Source organism: Mauremys mutica, chromosome 16, assembly GCF_020497125.1.
Source record: "Mauremys mutica isolate MM-2020 ecotype Southern chromosome 16, ASM2049712v1, whole genome shotgun sequence".
In the NCBI taxonomy this organism is placed as follows: domain Eukaryota; kingdom Metazoa; phylum Chordata; order Testudines; family Geoemydidae; genus Mauremys; species Mauremys mutica.
The window spans coordinates 9,617,451-9,635,335 of record NC_059087.1 but is presented as its reverse complement, the minus strand read 5'-3'; the positions used below and the strand labels follow the sequence as shown (position 1 = coordinate 9,635,335).

The following is a 17,885-nucleotide window of genomic DNA, read 5'->3' as shown; positions in this document are numbered from 1 at the left end:
CTCCCATTTTTAGAATCTTTCAGCTCATTGTCATCTCAACATGTGGTTTCGGGAGGAGCCTTGAAAAAGATCACTTATCATAGTTGTTTAACTTAATCCAGTTTGGATCAGTCTGTTTACCTTCACCTTTTGCTGACTTTCATAAACAATTTTATAGAACACTCTGAACTGGACTTTTGTTAGGTTGGCCAATTTAGAATACAGGGCTCTGCATAAATGGATCCAATTCCATGGTCCTTATTAGGCAAAACTCCAGCTGGAACCAACCAATAGTTGTTTTACCTCAGTATAAACCTCAAAATTGAGCCCACAGTTGATTTTTGATCATCCTCATCCCATCTGTCTCCCTTCCCTATTTTCCCTCACTCCACTGATTTACAATTCTGGTCTTTTTCCCTGGGCTTCTCATCTAAATTCTTTCTCCCCACTTCCTGGTTCCTTGTCCCAGAAGACTACTGAGCATGTGCAAACACATTTTTCAAATGCCTATTATTTGGCAAAATTTGAGTGGATTTCCCAAGGACAGCAAAAGGCACATCTCTGACAGAAAGGCCATCCCCGTCATATATCAACTTCCTGCTCCAAAACATAGGGGTGCTAGAGCTTCTCAAAGAAAGGGTCACTAACATTTTTTTTTGTAAAAAATATATTCCAAAACAATATATTTTTTCCTGACTTTGTTCTTGGAAATGGCTAAACTGTTTTGACTGTAATTATATATAAAATCCTGACGCAGACACCCAGTGTGGAAAATTTCAACCTAAATCTCAAAGTTGGGCAAACTTAAAAGCAACTGAAAACAGGGCCTCTCTAATGGGAAGTATCAGGCAACCTTAACAACAGGGAGTGCTATCAGCTGGATTTAAAATTTATCTAAGAACAGTTTAAACCTTGTTCTCCCCAATGCCAACAGATAATAAATATATTAAAGTAGAGATGGGCCTAAGTAGGAACATTTGAGTCAGAACTTCCAATGTGCAGTTTGGTCCGTTATAGGCAGATACTCAGGGCCAGCTGTGGCATTTTGACATATGGGACTACCTCTCGCCTACTAGAACAATATGTGCTCATGCTGCACACGCTTCATTTCCCCACCCTTGTGTCCCTCCTAGATACCAAATGGTGGGACCTTTTACCAGCAGCAGAGTGTGAGGAACTCCAGTGGGCCAGCTTATATTCTATCTCAGTCCTGCGGCCTGCCGGGGATATTGGATGGCGGCTTCTACATAGAGCCATGAGTGGGGGGGGGGGAGAGACTTGGCACGGTTCACCTCTGTCCCTGAAGCCTGTCTTCTGTGGCGTAAGGGAGACCCTGGCACATGTGTACCTTCAGTGCGCCAGGCTGCAGCCCCTTTTCTGGCTGCACTTTTCCCTGCACTTGTTTATTTACACACACCCGATCCGAGGCCCCGTGAAGTCGCAGGACCACCTCATCAACCTCCTCCTGTCCATGGCTAAGGTGGCCATTCGTAACACCAGGGAGAGGAGGTTGGTAGAGGGGGGGACCTGCAACTGTGGGGCTGTCTTTCATTCTTCTATCCGCTCATGTATCCGGGCAGAGTTCCTCTAGGCAGCATCCGCCAGCTTTCTTGATGCCTTTGAGGAGCAATGGGCACTGTCCAGGGTTCTCTGCTTGGTTTCCCCTTCTGGTTCCCTAGTTTTGGCCCTTTGACCCCCACGCCTGTTCCCGTTATTGCCTTTGTTGTCTCCCGAACTTGGTTGGGTTCTGGGTTCAGTAGCTCCTCCCTAGGCTGGGGGAGGGGCTTTTAGCAGTGGTGAGCTAGCACCCGCTCATGTCCCAGCGCTCAAAAGGACTAGAACAGCCTGGGAAATACACTCAGCAGCTGTGTTTGCTGACCTTCAGGCCAGGCTCCAAGGCCTATTTACATAGGTTATTTGCTGAGTGTATATTCAAGTGTGTACTGAGGCCCTGGATTTGAAGGCTCATTGAGTTCTTTATTTTGTCAAACCAGTTGCTGCAGTGTGTTAATGTATTTTTAAATATTGCACATGCAATCCTGCAGATACCATGCACTGTACACATTGAGAAATACAACATAATACCAAAAAGCTTCACTTGGAACCACTGATGTGGGTTTTTGGATAAGGACCTGTTCCCTTGGCTAATTTTGCATCTTTGCCTCACGCCGAGTGTGGGACTAGCAGCTGTGGTAGACCTCCACCCTGCCAACGCTTATAAATGTGCCTAGTTAAGTAGTTCAGAAGTTTGCAGTACATAATGGAAAAAGCTGCATGCTGACGGTTGGGCATGTGTTTGCACGACTGAGGACCTTAATGCTATCCTTGCCTTGGCTTGCTTTTTGTCATCTTATTAAGACCCCTGATTTTAAATATAAGGCCTGGTACTAGTGATGTTATGATTTTTTTTAAAACAATGATCTGAATGTCAGTGCTGCAGCAAGCTGCGGGCTTGACCGCTATGAGACCAAAAGCCTTTCTTTGTTCACAGAAACAACCTAGGACACTGAAAGGGCAGCATTAGTGCAAGCGCATCCATTCTGCCTTGCCAGCGGGCCTCAGCTATGCCCCTGGTGCTGGCAGCACTGCTTCCGGCATGGGAACTTCGTTTGCCTCCAGGGTCTATTTGCTTCTTGGCCTCTTGACTGAGTCTGAGTGCCAGTTAGTGCCGCCTGCCTGTCACGAACCAGGACTCGCTCAAAGCAAGAACAATGCCAAGAATTCCCAGTGCCTTATACAAGACTTCACCGATTCTCATGGGTCTGTTGGAGTGGATGGCTGGGAAAAAACCAACCCAGAATCGTATTTGTCCTGGGGGTTGGGAGGGGCAGGATTAGAGAAAAGCACCTCAGGATCTTGAGGGAGGAGGCGGGGAGAAACTGGAGAAAAACTGCCCAGGATCCTGGGGGGACAGTGGGGGATAGGGTTGTCAACCCTCCATGATTACCCTGGAGTGTCCAGGAATTAAAAATTAATCTTTAATTAAAGACTGTCGTGATGAAACGTCCAGGAATAGTCAAACCAAAATTGGCAACCCTAGTGGGGGAGTTGGAGAAAAACTGCCCAGGATCTAGGGGGAGGGAAGGTGGGGAAATTGTAGAACAGCTCCCCAGGATCCTTGGGGAGGAGGTGGGGGGGGCTGGAGAGAAGCTCCCCAGGATCTTGTGGGGGGGGACAGAGAAGCTCCCCAGGATCTGGGATGGGGTGGGGTGGAGAGAAGCTCCCAGGGATCTGTGTGGGTGTGTGGAGAGAAGCTCCCCAGGATCTGGGGGGAGGTGTTGGAGAAGCTCCCCAGGATCTGTGGGGCCAGAGGGGTTGGAGAGAATCTCCCCAGGATCTTGTGGGGGGACACAGAGAAGCTCCCCAGGATCTGTGGGGCCGGGGGGGATTGAAGAGAAGCTCCCTAGGTCTGTGGGGGGGGGGTGTTGGAGAAGCTCCCCAGGATCTGTGGGGCGGGGGGGTTGGAGAGAAGCTCCCCAGGATGGGGGGGTAGAGAAGCTCCCCAGGATGTGGGGTGGGGTGGAGAGAAGCTCCCCAGGATCTGTGGGGCCGGGGGGGATTGAAGAGAAGCTCCCTGGGTCTGTGGGGGGGTGTTGGAGAAGCTCCCCAGGACCTTGGGGGGGACACAGAGAAGCTCCCCAGGATCTGTCGGGCCGGGGGGGTGTTGGAGAAGCTCCCCAGGCGCCTGGTCCTCGGGGCGGGGAGGGCGCGGAACAGCCTCGCTCGGCTCCCCAGCCAGCGCCCGCCCCTCGCCTCCCGCCCCGCGCTGGCCGCTGTGGCCGGTGTCCCGCTGCCGGGGCGGGGGGCGGCCCTTCCCCGCCTAGCGCGGGGCAGAGCCGGCCGAGGGGGCGGGCCCGGCGCGGCCGGAGGGGATAAAATCGCGGCCGGCGGCGCTTTCGCCGCGCTGGCTGCAGCTGAGCCGCGGGCGGACCGGCAGCGAGGCCCGGCTGGTGGCTCCGCTCCGCTCCGCTGCGGGAGACGTTTCTCTGCTCGCCATGGCCGCCTCCGCGGGGCGCAGGGTCCCCCTGGCGCTGGGGCTGACCGGGCTGGCGTTCGCCCTCTGCGGCCTCGTCCTGCTCTTCGTCCTGCCCAGCATAGTCCGGGACCAGGTCATCAAGGTGAGACCCGCGCCCGGGGGGCAGCAAGGGGGGGCTGCAGCCTGCGCTGGCGGCCCCTTTGCCGCCCCCATCAAAGGCGGGGGTGGCACCAAGTGCCCAGGTTCCTCCCCGTGCCCCCCCCCCCAGTAGCTGTATCGTGCCCCCCCGCCCCGTAGCTGTATCGTGGCCCCTCGCCTCCAGATCCGCCCTGCTGAGCTCTCTCGAGCTCCAGCTCCCTGCTGCTGAGGTGCTGACCTGGCCAATGTTTCCAATCAGGGCGGGCTTTAGCAAGTGCGGGGCCCAATTCTAACTGTTTCAATGGGGCCCCGGCAGGGATGACTATATATATAAAAAAAAAATGTAAAAAACACATGGGGCTTGTACTCACCGGACAGTGCTCCGAGTCTTCGGCGGCGGGTCCTTCACTCGCTCCAGGTCTTCGGTGGCACTGAAGGACCCGCCGTCAAAGTGCCGCTGAAGACCCAGAGCAAGCGAAGGACCCACTGCCAAAGTGTCGCCGAAGACCCGGAGCGCTGCCAGGTGAGTAAAAATTTAAAAGGCGCCTCTAGCCAAGGAAGAGATTCTCACTGGGTGCGGGGCCCTCTTAGGCGCGGGGCCCGATTCGGGGGAATTGGTGGAATTGGCCTAAAGCCGGCCCTGTTTCCAATCCCCCCCACTGAGCCTCATAGAAGTCCAGGGCTGGCAGGGACCTCCCAAGGTCCCCATGTCTGATCCCCCGGCAGGGCTCGGTAGGTGGTAATTTCCCTCCCCAACAGAGATGGGGGCCGGACAGGACAGGGCTGTAGCTGGCTGGGTATTGAAATGTACATGTGGCTCGAAGGGCAGACTAGCCCCAGCTAGCCCAGGGTTGATCCGCCGTCTCTCGTGCAACAGGAACAGTGAATTCTGGTCCAATGAGTGACCTGTCTCCATTGATCCTGCCAGGTGCTGGCCCCTCTAACTCCCCCTGAAATCAGTCAGCAGTAAAGCTGGCCTATAGAGGATACTAAGGTAGCAATAGCAGCAAAGAATCCTGTGGCACCTTATAGACCAACAGACGTTTGGGAGCATGAGCTTTCGTGGGTGAATACCCACTTCGTCGGATGCAATGAGTCCGCTCTAGTAAGGCGTAAATGAGATGGGGTGCAAATACTATTGACACGAAGTATTTATGTTTGGTAATGTGAGGAGTTGGGCTCAGATGCACAAATGATAGACTGGGGGGTTCTGGTCAGCCATGGCTTGTTACCTGAAGCACTCCTCAGGTAACGAGAATGAGCAGGGCTGGGGTGTGAGGCTCTTGCACTTCCCCATAGTGTGTGTGTGTGTGTGTATATTTCCTCTCCACTCCTTGTGCAAATGGCTAAACCTTGCCCTCCTTCCCATCCAGCATTACAGGAGTGATGTCTGGCTGCTGGGGCTCTCTGCTTCCATGCTTCCTCCTGACCCCCTAAAATGCATTGGTAACTATATTGAGCAATGCTAATGACCCCCAAGTCCTGGGCACTTCTGTAAGCTATTGCTGTACTGAGTACTATCCTACATCATGGATTGCCCCTTATGTGTTCAAAACGCTGACAGTTACTCAAGTGAAGGACGCTGTAGAAAGGGTTAGTGCTAACACACTAGCTGTCTGTGCTGTAGTATATTTTAAGGTTTCCATTCCCTTTCCAAGCAACACTAATTCTTCTTCGAGTGATTGCTCCTATGCATTCCAGTCAGGTGTGCGCGCCGCGCGTGCACGGCTCTTTGGAACATTTTTACCCTAGCAACTCTGGCGGGCCGGCTGGGCGCCCCCTGGAGTGGCGCCGCTATGGCGCTGGATATATACCCCAGCCGGCCCGTCCGCTCCTCAGTTCCTTCTTACCGCCTGTGACGGCCAGTTGGAACGGTGGAGTGCTATATTTTAAGGTTTCCATTCCCTTCCCAAGCAACACTAATTCTAATTGCTAAGTGACATAACGGCAGCATTTGTTAATGAAAACGAAGTATTTGGTCCATGGGATAGGTAGCAATAGAAGACCAGAAGGGTTAGCACAAAAGGAATATAAGTAGACCTCACAAACCTGAACAAATTAGGACTATGAGCAAAGCTATGTTCCTTTTCCCTGAGATTTCGTGCTATTGCCTCTACTGGTGTTGGCAACAGTGATCGGGGTGTCAAGTTCATGAGAAATGTTGGCATTTTAAAATACGGTTCAGTTTTGAACTACAACAAAGCCAGACGTTCTGAAACGGTGTTTCCAAATGAAAAATTGCTCCACCAGACCAACCTACCGCTATGGAGTGAGTGACATTGTTTATTGCAACAGTGACTGTCAGAAGACTGTCAGTTTCACTCCAAAGCTGCCGGGGCTCCCAAGCCTGTGGTTTGAGGGCAGCAGCCAAACCCTGAGTCTGCCTTGGGGCTAGAGACTCCAGAGCTTCCAGACTCCCAGGCCAGCTGTGTTTCATCACTAAGTTTCTGACTAGCTCTCCTGCCAATACTTTACCTGTGTTCTACTAGCTCTATTAGTGGCTCCTGGAATCTTTCCCCCTGTGCTGTGTAGACCCTCTTTAAGTAGGGAAAGATTATTTGATTTTAAAAAACAACAAAAAACCTTGTGTCTGCTTTACTCTAGTGCTACCACTGATGAAGCTGCAATGGTTCAAACGTGCCTAGTATAGACAAGGTCATAGAATCGTAGGACTGGAAGGGACCTCAAAGTCTTCTAGTCCAGTCCACTCAAGGCAGGACTGAATATTATCTAGACCATCCCTGACAGGCGTTTGAAGGTTTTTTTAGAGCAGGTTAGACAATGATGGAGATTTCACAACCTCCCTAGGCAATTTATTCCAGGGTTTAGCTACCTTGACAGTTAAGAAGTTTTCCTCATGTCCAACTTAAACAGCTCTCGCTGCAGTTTAAGCCCATTGCTTCTTGTCCTGTCCTCAGAGGTTGAGAACGATTGTTCTTCCTCTTCCTTGTAACATCTTTTATGTACTTGAAATCTGTTCTATCCCTCCTTAGTCTGGTATCCTTCAGAGACAAAAGATGCTATATAAAAGTAAGTGGTTATGCTGCCATTGAGAATAGGTCACTGGAGGGTGACTTTTTCCTAACAAAGCAGTGTGATTTTAAGTTTCCCCTCAACTTTTCATTAGGTTTTCTAAAATTTCATTTTGACATGGGAGCATGCCCTCCTGACTGCATAGGGCTTGGTTAAACTTGTGAGGTTAACTAATACAATATTGGCATCTTTTAGCAGGTTTTACCCTTAGCATCAAGTAACTAACATCCTGGGTAACTCTGAATAATTCTTGTGATGGAAGATCAATATTGATTGTACTAGGTAGCATGTAAAAGCAGCAAAGAATCCTGTGGCACCTTATAGACTAACAGATGTTTTAGAGCATGAGCTTTCGTGGGTGAATACCCACTTCATCAGATGCAAGTAGGTAGCATGTGTTCCATTACATTCATCTGGATAGTCAGAGCTGCTCACTTGAGACATAGGCCCTATACTGCTAAGAGCTAAAGGAGATTTTCTTTAGCTTAAGTGATAGGAGGCCTGTCCTCTTGGAGCAGGAGGATCTGAGATCTGGTGCTGTCAAGTTCTAGTGGTGTCCATGGCATGTGGCTTTGTGATAGGCATAAAGCTGTAAGGGGCCATAGATTGTTACAGTATTTAGTCACCAGGAAGCTGTACAAGCTAGAGACTTACACTACTGTCATAAAACAAGTATTTGTTACACTCTAGCGCCTTTTAGCCTGGGATTTCAGAGGAGCCAAGGAGTTGAGCACCCAAATCCCCTTTAAAGTCAATGGCATATGGCTGTTGGGATCCCTTAGTCTCCTTTAAAATCCCAGCCTTAGGACATGCTACACTTAGGAGCATTTTTATTCCTCTAAAATGGTGACAAGTCACTTTCTTTAGGTTTGGCTGAATTAAACCTTGAGGTGCAGTTCAGCATTCAGGCCATCTGTGTTTAGAGTAGGTGCTTGTATGGCCCTCGCAGGCCTTGAATACAAGTACCTAGATAGCAGGCTCCTGGTTACAGTATCTGTAATGTGGTGCTGTCCTTACGGGGTGTCTGGTGAAAAATTTGAAGCCTCATCCTGGGCTTTCCCCTACTAGGCTCGAAGGTCCTGGGTGACTGCTCTCAATAGTAGGAAGTGCTCAGCATTGGAGAGCTGCTTGTTGAACTTCCTGAACTGGCAATGGTAGAGCCAGCCTTTTAGGCAGTGGCAGTGGTGGCTGCAGCTGCTGCTTGCTTCTGAGGTCAAAGATTGTCTTAACAGCATATTCAATGCATTGCCTAGGGTGCTAGTATGGTTAATATGCTTGTTATGTAGCAGGTCAAAGATTATAATACCAGGTGCCTGGCAGCAAGAGATTCTAGTGGTAAATGAGATACCTGAACATGTGATATTGACTTGAGAATCAAGACTATCTAAGGTCCAGGGAAGAGATAGTGAGATGAACTGGCTGACACTTCAAGATGTGTGGGAAGGATAGCAAGAAATGGGATACTGAGGAGACCTTCCCCTCCCCTCCTTTTTCCTCCACCTCTTACTAGCATGATCTAAGTTTAATCTTATTTCTCCTTCCTCTTATCCCATTTGCAAAATTTATAGTTATGTAACTGATGTGAGGTTCATCAAACACAGTAATGGATGCAACATATGCAAGTCTTAATAGTTTAAAATGTTTTTAGACCAGCAGTCAATAACTAGGGCTACTGATTAACTGCTTCCAGGTAGCTTGGCCTAACCTCCATAAATACTGGCATGAGTGAACATCAGCTTAAATAGGTCAATTATACTTGCCCCTGTATGTTTGTTTTTTACTGTGGAAGTGTTCTACATTGACTAAAAACATATGGAGCACCAGAAGGATTGTAGTGGGGTGACCAGGGGGATTGGGACAGTCATGAGTGCCAGTTGTCAGACTTGCTGCATGGCCTTAGTGATTTACTTTGTACAAAATGTCAGCCTCCCTTCACTCATTATGTTTCAAAGCTGTGTTGGATGCTCTTCGGCCACGTTGGCAGGATGCACTAAGACACCCCAGTGCTTCCAGCTGTCAGACTCTCTGATGCATGAAGGAATGTGCACCCTGACCCCAACAGGTGCTGCCTGCTGGGTTGCCCCAGAGATTTTCCAGATCTGGGAACATCTTTGTGTGATGCCATCAATTATTCAGTCTCAATGGTCCTCCACACAGGTCCGGCTTTAGGAAGTGCGGGGCCCTGGCAGGAATGACTAAAAAAAAGTGTAAAAAAAAAAAAAGCCTTTCATTTCTTCCATATATTATTTACTTTCCATAACTATATAATACAATTATATTATGTACATTGTATCATATATGCTGTTGATTGGTTATTAATGACTGCTGTTTCACATGTGGGGGGGGTGCTCATGTGTGGGTCCCAGCTGCTCCATGCCCCCCTCATTGAAGCAGGTGTGCAGGGCTACTGCCCTGGGAACTGCAGGGCAGCAGTGGACATGGGTCTGGTTGGAGGCAGGGCAGGGGCTGACTGGAGGTAGGGTCTGGCTGCAAGCAGGGCAAGGGGTGCGGGGCTGGCTGGAGACGGGTGTGTGGGGTGGGCTGGCTGGCTTCAGGCAGGGCCGCAGGGGGGTGCAGCAGGGGTTGGCTGGAGACAGGGCTGGGTGCGGGCAGGGTGGGCATGGCAGGGTGTGCAGGGCTGGTGCGGGCAGGGGTGTGTGGGGCTGGCTGGCGTTGGGCAGGGCTGCAGGGGGGTGTGGCAGGGGTTGGCTGGAGACAGGGCAGGGGGTTTGGCAGGGGCTGATTGTGCGCAGGGGGTGCTGGACTGGCTGCAGGCAGCAAGGGCGGGGCTGGTGAGCAGGGCAGGGGGTGCAGCAGAGGCAGCTGGAGCCCTGGCCCTTTAAATACCCCCCAACCCCCCTGCTATTCCAAGGCTCTGTGGGGGCTATTTAAAGGGCCCAGGGCTCCCCTGCTTCTACCTCGCCCCGGACCTTTTAAATAACTGCGGGAGCCCTGGGGAATGCATGGGGGCGGCGGGGCTCCAGTGGCTATTTAAAGGACCGGGGTGGCAGAGGCAGCTGGAGCCCTGGCCCTTTAAATAGCCCCCAGAGCCCCCTGCTACCCCAGGGCTCTGGTGCTATTTAAACAGCCTGGAGCTCCAGCCGGGAGAGCAGGGCTGCAGGGTAGGGCTTGCCACACTCCAGCCAGAGCTCCAGCTGGGAGAGCGGGGCTGTGGGGCAGACACGCTCCCACCGGCGCTTTGGTCAGGGGAGCGGGGCCACGGAAGACCCTGGAGCAGACCGCAGCCAGGGTAAGTAAAATAAATAAATAAATGAAATAAAATAAAAAGGTGCCTAAGGCGCAGGGCCCGATTCCTGGGAATCTGTTTTGACTCGTCCATCTGTAAATACTTGCTTAGCTCACGGGTGTTGAGGCTTGATCTAGCGAATGTAGGTGATACAAATACTTGAATCACTGGATGAAAGAATCACCATATCTAGTGTAAGCTGGGTAGAGCCTATGCAGAGAGCACCGATTTAACATAGCTGTCAAACCATTTGTAATGGAGTGGCTGGGGGGCGGGAGGATGTCAAATAACCACCTGTATAGTAATGAGAAATGTTAATTCTTAGCAGATATTTTAATTTAGGAGCTGGTTCCCTATTAACCCCTAATTTCCACAATATCAGTCCTACTACTTCACTCTGCTGCTCTGATTACAAATACCTACATGACTGCAGGTCCCTCCCTGGACTTGAATGAAACACTGGCTTACTTAGCAAGCTTGTACTGCTTCTGCAGGCAATATTGCTGGACAACTGTCTAATGAACAAATGTCCTGCAGCAAAACTGTTAAGTTGGATGTGTTTTCTGGGCTACAGCTGCCAGGCTTTATAGGCTGTTGCGGTCACCGCTAGTGATAGGACAGGGTGAGAAGCTGGTAGAAATCTAACTGTAGCAGTGAGTCTGAGATGCTACTGGTACAACTGCTTACAAAATATTTCTGTTGCAAGTGGAGGTAAAGGCAGTAAAATGTTCTAAAGCAGTAGTTCTCAACCAGGGGTCTGGAGCCCCCTAGGGGGCCTCAAGCAGCTTTTGGGGATCTCCAAGCAGGGCCAGCTTTAGACTTGCTGGGCCCCAGGGCAGAAAGCTGAAGGCCCACTGCGTGGGGCTGAAGCCCAGGTCCCTGAGCCTTGCCACCCAGGGTTGAAGCTGAAGCCTGAGCAATGTAGCTTCATGGGGGGGCCCCTGTGACATGGGGCCCCAGGCAATTGCCCTGCTTGCTACCCCCTAATGCCGCCCTGGCTTGTTCATGCTGGCTATGGAAGCTTAATGAAGGCTGACAACCTTGCTCCCCGTTGCAATAGGAAATGTCAGGTCGTATGGCTCTGTGCTCCTCACTGTAGCAGTCAGCGTTTACAACAAAAGGTTCAGTAGCTGCTGGCCGAAAATGCTGCCTCTCAGCTGAAATAATGCGCTGGACCTAGAGAGAAGTGCAGCTGAGCAGAGGCTTAATGTCAAAGGGGAGCTTCATATAACCAGCACTAACCATTTCCAGTGAGTTAATCAGGGCCCCTTTCTGATGACTCTGAGGGGGGCTGAGGAGTTGTTCGTGCATCTCCTAGCTTTTAATTGCTTGAGTAAAGCCCATTCCAACAGCTTTCTTGGATTGCATCAATCCCTTCACTCCCAGGAGACCAGCTGATCTCAGTATGTCAGATCTGGGGTGGGAGGGGCTGCTAGCTCTCTGCCCTTGCTCCTAATTCTTCAGCACCCCACAAATAATAATGCCCACATCTCTTATTGGTGGCTTTAACATGAAACTGATGATCACATGGGAATAGCGGAGTATCTTGTAGGGTCACATGTAGGTGGGGGTGGAGGGTGAGAAGTGACAATCAAACCCTCAGTTTGAAGTGTGCAATGCATGTTGCTTGCCTTTGGCCTTCCTGGGAGGAAGACACAAGGTCTGTGGCTTGGAAGGAAATGGAACTTGGCTGCTTTTGGGTGAGGTTAAGCACTTAACCTCTGCTCAGGGAATCTGTGGAGTGGGAGGAGAAGCATGTGGGTGCATATAAAAGAATATGCTGAGTCCAGCAGGGTTGCAGCAGAGCTGCCAGACTCTGCTTGTGGCCTATTGATGACACTTCCTTTCCAACAGGATTTAAATCTTCACTTATTCTAGCTCTGTCGCTTCAAGAAAACCTGTGCGGTATTGTCTTCTGAGCTTGTGGCTTTGTGAGAAATTGTGCCCCCCTCATACATGTTGTGTATACTCTTCTAGCTTGCGTTCTTGTATTCCTCTGCAAACCATGCCTACATGAACTGCTTCAAGCTCCAGCTACAGCGTGGAACACAGCAGCTGAGACTGCATGGGAGGAGGAACAGGAAGGACACTTACTACAGATCCTTGGTAGTTTAAGTAGCAGGCTTCCATCTAGTGAATCTGAGCTAACCATATCCCTTTCCACGGGTTTCATGGAGACTGGAAAGCTGTTCATGATGTTCCTGCCAAGTGCTGAATTCATCTCGTCGGTGTAGGGAGACATCTCTAGATCTCCAGTCTAGCAGTGCTAGAGTAAACGGTCTGTCGGACATTAGTTTTAGGGGGAGACTTTCAAAGATATAAATAGCTGTTAGACCCCCCAACTGCCACTTGCATCTTTGTAAATTCCCCCTAAACTCTGATTCAGGGATTTGTAATGCCAGGTTAAAAATGGTCTTGAGCAATTCTAGCATGTGCTGCGGATCTTGGGGCTCAAAGGAAGAGCAGGGGATGCAAGATGCTATGTAGCTCCCTTGTGTCTAAATGATAAGCCCTGTGAAGTGTGTATTGGACTTTATACTATTAAAACCTCCTCCATTATGATCAGTGAACTGAAACCACTTGCAAGCAGTTGCTTGCCTATGACTTGCCAAACACAATTCCCCCAACCTGTGCCTGCAGTTGGTTGATGCAACTCCTAGTCCAGAGACCCTGGTGGTGATGTCATCAGATGATGCTGTGCTCTGATTAGAGCTGGCTGAAGGCTTCTTCAGATGACCTGGTCTCCTCCAGCATTGGGTTGTCTCTGCAAATGTCCATTATCTCCTGGAGGGCTGAGTGAAGGGACTCTCATTTGTAGGTGAGGTGTGTCCTTAGCCATATCTGAAAGAAGGCTAAAGAGAGGTAAAATCTCAGCTTGATTGGCCCACCCCTAGCATTTATAGTCATCCGATCTAGATGAATTAAGCAGAATGAATTAGGCTAGAAAGTCTGCTCTGCTACAAAGTCTACTGAGGGGAAGAAGGTTATCTTGCAGAATGTTAACTGTACCAGTGAAAACTTGACTGACTTATTTAGGTTTGTGGAGTCTCTTTTGCCTGAAGACTTCTGGGCTCTAGACATTTAAAATAGATTTTGACCCAATCACCCCAGAGTGGTGCTGAATTAAGTCACATTGTTTTCAGTGAAGTTGCATGGTGGTAACTGAAAGCAGATTTGGCTGTGTGAGCTAGGCTTGACTGGTCAAATAATAGGACCTCATCCACCTTGCCTCTATCTTTTATTGGTCCAACTTCTGTTGATAAGCTACACAGATGTGTCGCTCAAATTCTCACCAATGGAAGTTGGTGGAATAAAAAAGATGACCTCATCCACCTCGTCCCTATAATACCTTGGGACTGACACGCCTACAACTACACTGCATATGGCCTGGTCAAATGATGTCCGTTGACCACCTATTTGATCACTGTTAAATATTGTCAAATATTCTGGCAAGAAGACCTTGATGTAGGCAGCCACCTAAATATTTGATTGCATCATGATACCCTGTTAGGCTGGTTAAATTTCACTTTACTACCTGTTATGCCATCTGGTGGATGTGGGGCAGGGGGAGGGGAAGAGACAAAATAATTGAATATAAAGCCTCTTGATTGGCTGGAATCTTCTACACTAGCTTTGTATAGCAGGCCATAAACCCATGTGGTGGCTTACAAAGCACATTCAACAAGTTAAGACATAGTCCCTGCCCTGAAGTGTTTATAGTCTAAACTGACCAGACAAACCTATAGAAACTAACCAGAAGGGAGTGCAGGAGGGACTTCATTTCATTGTATAAAATTTTTTTTCTGAGCTAAAATAACTGTTAAATCTGGGTTTTTGCTAATTAGACATAAATATCTATCTAAGCCAGTTGGAGACTATCAAGTCATACTCTTTGTTACTGTTCTAGTAAATTAGTGCTTTTAAAATATTTGACTGTTTTTTGATGTGTGACCATTCTTGACCAATAGTCAACTGATCAATTTATTTTTGGACCAGTCAGTTTCCCAACCCTATCGTAAATGAATCTGAGCTTTTGACTGATATGATTAATGCCTTATTGCAGTAGCAGAATCTCTCTGGCTAGCTCCCCAGGAAGTTCAGAAAATGCCATGTGTCTTCATAAGAAGCATTAAGATGGACTAAAAGCTGACCGTTCGATTAATGCTGTGTAGCTAATGTCCCTCTACTGTTCCTTCCCTTCTGCACTGGGGGCATGCAGGCCAAGGGGTCTGGTATGATGCAGTTATCTGCAACCATGCCACCCTGGAGTAGTTTTTAGCAATCATCCTCGCTGCAGAGTCCTGACTCTTCAGTGTGTGAAACACCCAGAGGTCCAGTAGAGCAATTCAAAGATCCCAACACTTACTTGAATAAGGCATTAAGCATAACCTAAATTCTCCCTTCTGTTATGTCCATGCAACCCCACTGGCTCAAACTTTAGATGTGGCACAAACGATTTCCAAAGCGAGGAAAGGCACTACAGCGATCAAAGTTAGGTAGGCTCCTAACTTCCATTGATTTCAAGAGCCTAAATACTTTGGAGGGTCTGGGCTTAAGTGTGTCTAGAATTAAAAATCCTAGCATTCACAATGTAACAGAGAATCAGTAAAATCCACTCCCACTCCTCCATGATCCAGCTGGTGGCTGGAAGACCAATGGAACTCCTGGTGTAAGGAGGGATGTGGAGAAGAGATCAGAGCACTAATTTGGGAAGAGTCAGATTCACACCTCGGTGTGCTTGCTGCACTTGAGTTCACATTGCCAAGTCCTGTTGCAGGATCAGTTACTGCACTGGCCCATTTTGCTAGCAAGGCAGAGCTGTTTTGGGTTGCATACTACAGAAATTCAGCAGACAGAGTGCTGCAGCAGTAGAGAACATTGGCAGACCATATGCTCTGTTTTATAACACTTACCTTCTGGTGGCAGAGAGTGAGTAAATAGCTTGTGTAAGGTGTGGGAAGGAGTGGGAGAACATTGACTGACTCAGTGACTTGAATCACTGCCTTGGGGTGGTAGGAGAACCATTTGCATATTTCTTGGAAGACAGGTGAGCAACTGCTTAGCATTCAAATCCCACTACTCCAAAGCAGAGTGGGAAAATAGACCAGCATGATTGTCTTGCTTGGAAATATGGATGTCTGCTTGGCTATGGTCCTAGATATCCACAAATAATTCAGAAAGACTTTTAGGTGCTTGTTAGCTATTTTTGTAGTAGCGCCAAATTATCAGCAAAAATTAACACCTCCCCCTCCAAAGAACATTATGCAACCAGATGAGTCATGTGGCCCAACATCTACAATGTCATATGATACTAGGTTTAACCATTAAGCATGAAAAAGCAGCAGAAGGAAGTGGAAGGTCATCCTATTTTCTGGTATTTATGTGCTTCATGAAACATCTTTAATCCTCAAGTGATATAACTGTTGAATTAAGCAAGACAATGTTCAGGGTTTTTAGGTAGAAAGGAACTTGTTTTGGTTGATAAATCCAATCTTTGCGCTCACATCACATGAAGAGCCACTTGATCTGACGTAAAACAAATCTTATGTGTTCAGTAAAACTGCTGCTGTAAGAATCACTGGGTAGTGGCCGTTCTTATTTTCTCCTTTCCTATCCTCTGCTGCGTTCTTGCAGTGACCCTAAAAATCCTTCCCTGTCTCCAACCCTCCCAGTGAATGGGCATCTCAGCTTCCATCCTTCTGGCTGAGGACTGTACAGGGATAACTCTTAAAATTGTTCTTTAAGGAGCTGGTAGAGCACCACATTCTTATTTCACTCCCTTCCCCAGGGTTGAGCTTGCTGGCTCCATAGCACTGGCTTGCTGCAAATGCAACAAATACAAATAGAACTTGCACTAGATTAAGGGTCTATTGGCTATGGTGCAGGTTGTGTTTGGGAGATGTTCTAGCAGGAAGAATCCACTTAAATACTTCCCTGCTCACCTAAGTTCATTTAAACTAATTTCTTCAGTACTGGACACATATGCAGTCTGACTGTCAGCCAGAGTTTTGCAGACCACTTATTGAAAGATGGTTGGCCTTGCCTATTCCAGCACTCATGTCATGTCACTAGTTTACTAGTATCTCTTGTAACATCTTTATCGTGGTCTCCAGGGTTCTGGCAAAGCTTAACCCCAGTGTTACTGACTCGTTGGCAGAAACCCTTTGCAATTTCAGCTAAAAGTTTTCTCATGCCTCTGAGCTTTAATGCTGTCTCAACTATGGCATATGTTCATGAGCTCTTAAAATCTCTTGTAACTTCCACAGTACAAAATGTCAACACTTAATCTCAAATATTTTCTGTTGCATAAGATATTTGAAAGCTTGTCTTAATTTGAGGAGAAGCCTAACTTGGAGTGAGGCTAGTCCATATGACAACATTGTAAGTCCTATTCAATTGCTGTTGTACAAGCAGAACTGCATGAAAGGAAGCTGTAGATCTGGGAGGCTTAAACTAGTATCTACAAAACAAGCTTTGAGCATCAGGACAGCCCAGAGGATTCCGGGGGCCCGGGGTCTGCGGCGGCGGGCCCTTCCGTTCTGGGACCCGCCACCGAAGTGCCCCGAAGACCGCGGCGGGAGCCCCCCGCTGCCGAATTACCGCCGAAGCGGGACCCGCCGCCGAAGCGCAGCCCAGTCTTCGGCGGTAATTCGGCGGCGGGGGGGGGGTCCCCGCTGCGGGTCTTCGGGGCACTTCGGCGGCAGGTCCCGGAACGGAAGGGCCCCCCACTGACGAATTACCGCCGAAGACCGGGCTGCACGTCAGCGGCGGGTCCCGCTTCGGCGGTAATTCGCCAGTGGGGGGGGGGGGTCCTTCTGCTCCGGGGCGGAAGAACCCCCCGCCGGCGAAGACCAGGAGCGAAGAAGCTCCTGCGCCCTCTTGCCCCGCCCCCTCTGGGCGGCCCTGACCGTATCCACCCCCCCCATTCCCTGCCCCCTGACCACTCCCCCAACCTCTGCCCCCCTCCCTGTGCCCTGACTGTCCCTGGGACTCCCTGCCCCTTAGCCAACGCCCCCCCCCGGCCCCAGCCTCTTACCCCTGGCTCCCTCCTCACCCGGAGTCTCAGCGCCTCGCCCGACAGCCGCAGCGTGTCCCCGGCGGGGCCCCTGAGCCCCGCCCCGCTCAGAGCCGCATGGTGAGGAGGCGGGGCTGCGAGCTCCACGCCGAGCGGAGGCAGCTGAGCTCAGCCTGGAGCTCGCAGCCCCGCCCCCTCACCACGCGGCTCGGAGCGGGGTGGGGCTGTCTCAGACGCCGCTTGATGCGCTGAGGCTCCAGGAGAGGGGCGGAGGCGGGAGCCTCAGCTGTTCTCTTGGGGGCCCCTGCGGAGCCCGGGGCAAATTGCCCCATTTGACCCCCCCCCTCTGGGCAGCCCTGTTGAGCATTGTTTGTGAATAGCACATACCAGTTTGGGATGACAAATGAGATTTGCTGTTGGGACACTTAATCTGGTAGACAGTAGCCGAGGATCCAGAATCCATACTACACCTAGTCAGTAGCACACAGTGTACACAT

At 49.8% G+C, this 17,885-nt stretch overlaps 1 protein-coding gene across 3 annotated transcripts in view; it reads left to right on the top strand.

The window, feature by feature from the left end:
• The first annotated feature begins 3,904 nt into the window (after positions 1-3,904).
• The window catches only part of SCARB1 (scavenger receptor class B member 1), a 42,451-nt gene continuing 28,470 nt past the window's right edge, over positions 3,905-17,885 (top strand). The window contains exon 1 of one of the 3 annotated variants that reach the window (XM_044990416.1): positions 3,905-4,097. In XM_044990416.1, the coding sequence (XP_044846351.1) occupies positions 3,975-4,097 (123 nt within the window). In that variant the 5' untranslated portion in view covers positions 3,905-3,974. Of the gene's footprint in view, positions 4,098-11,981; positions 12,080-17,885 lie in introns of those variants that run through there. The other 2 variants (XM_044990415.1, XM_044990417.1) reach the window with 2 other exon arrangements.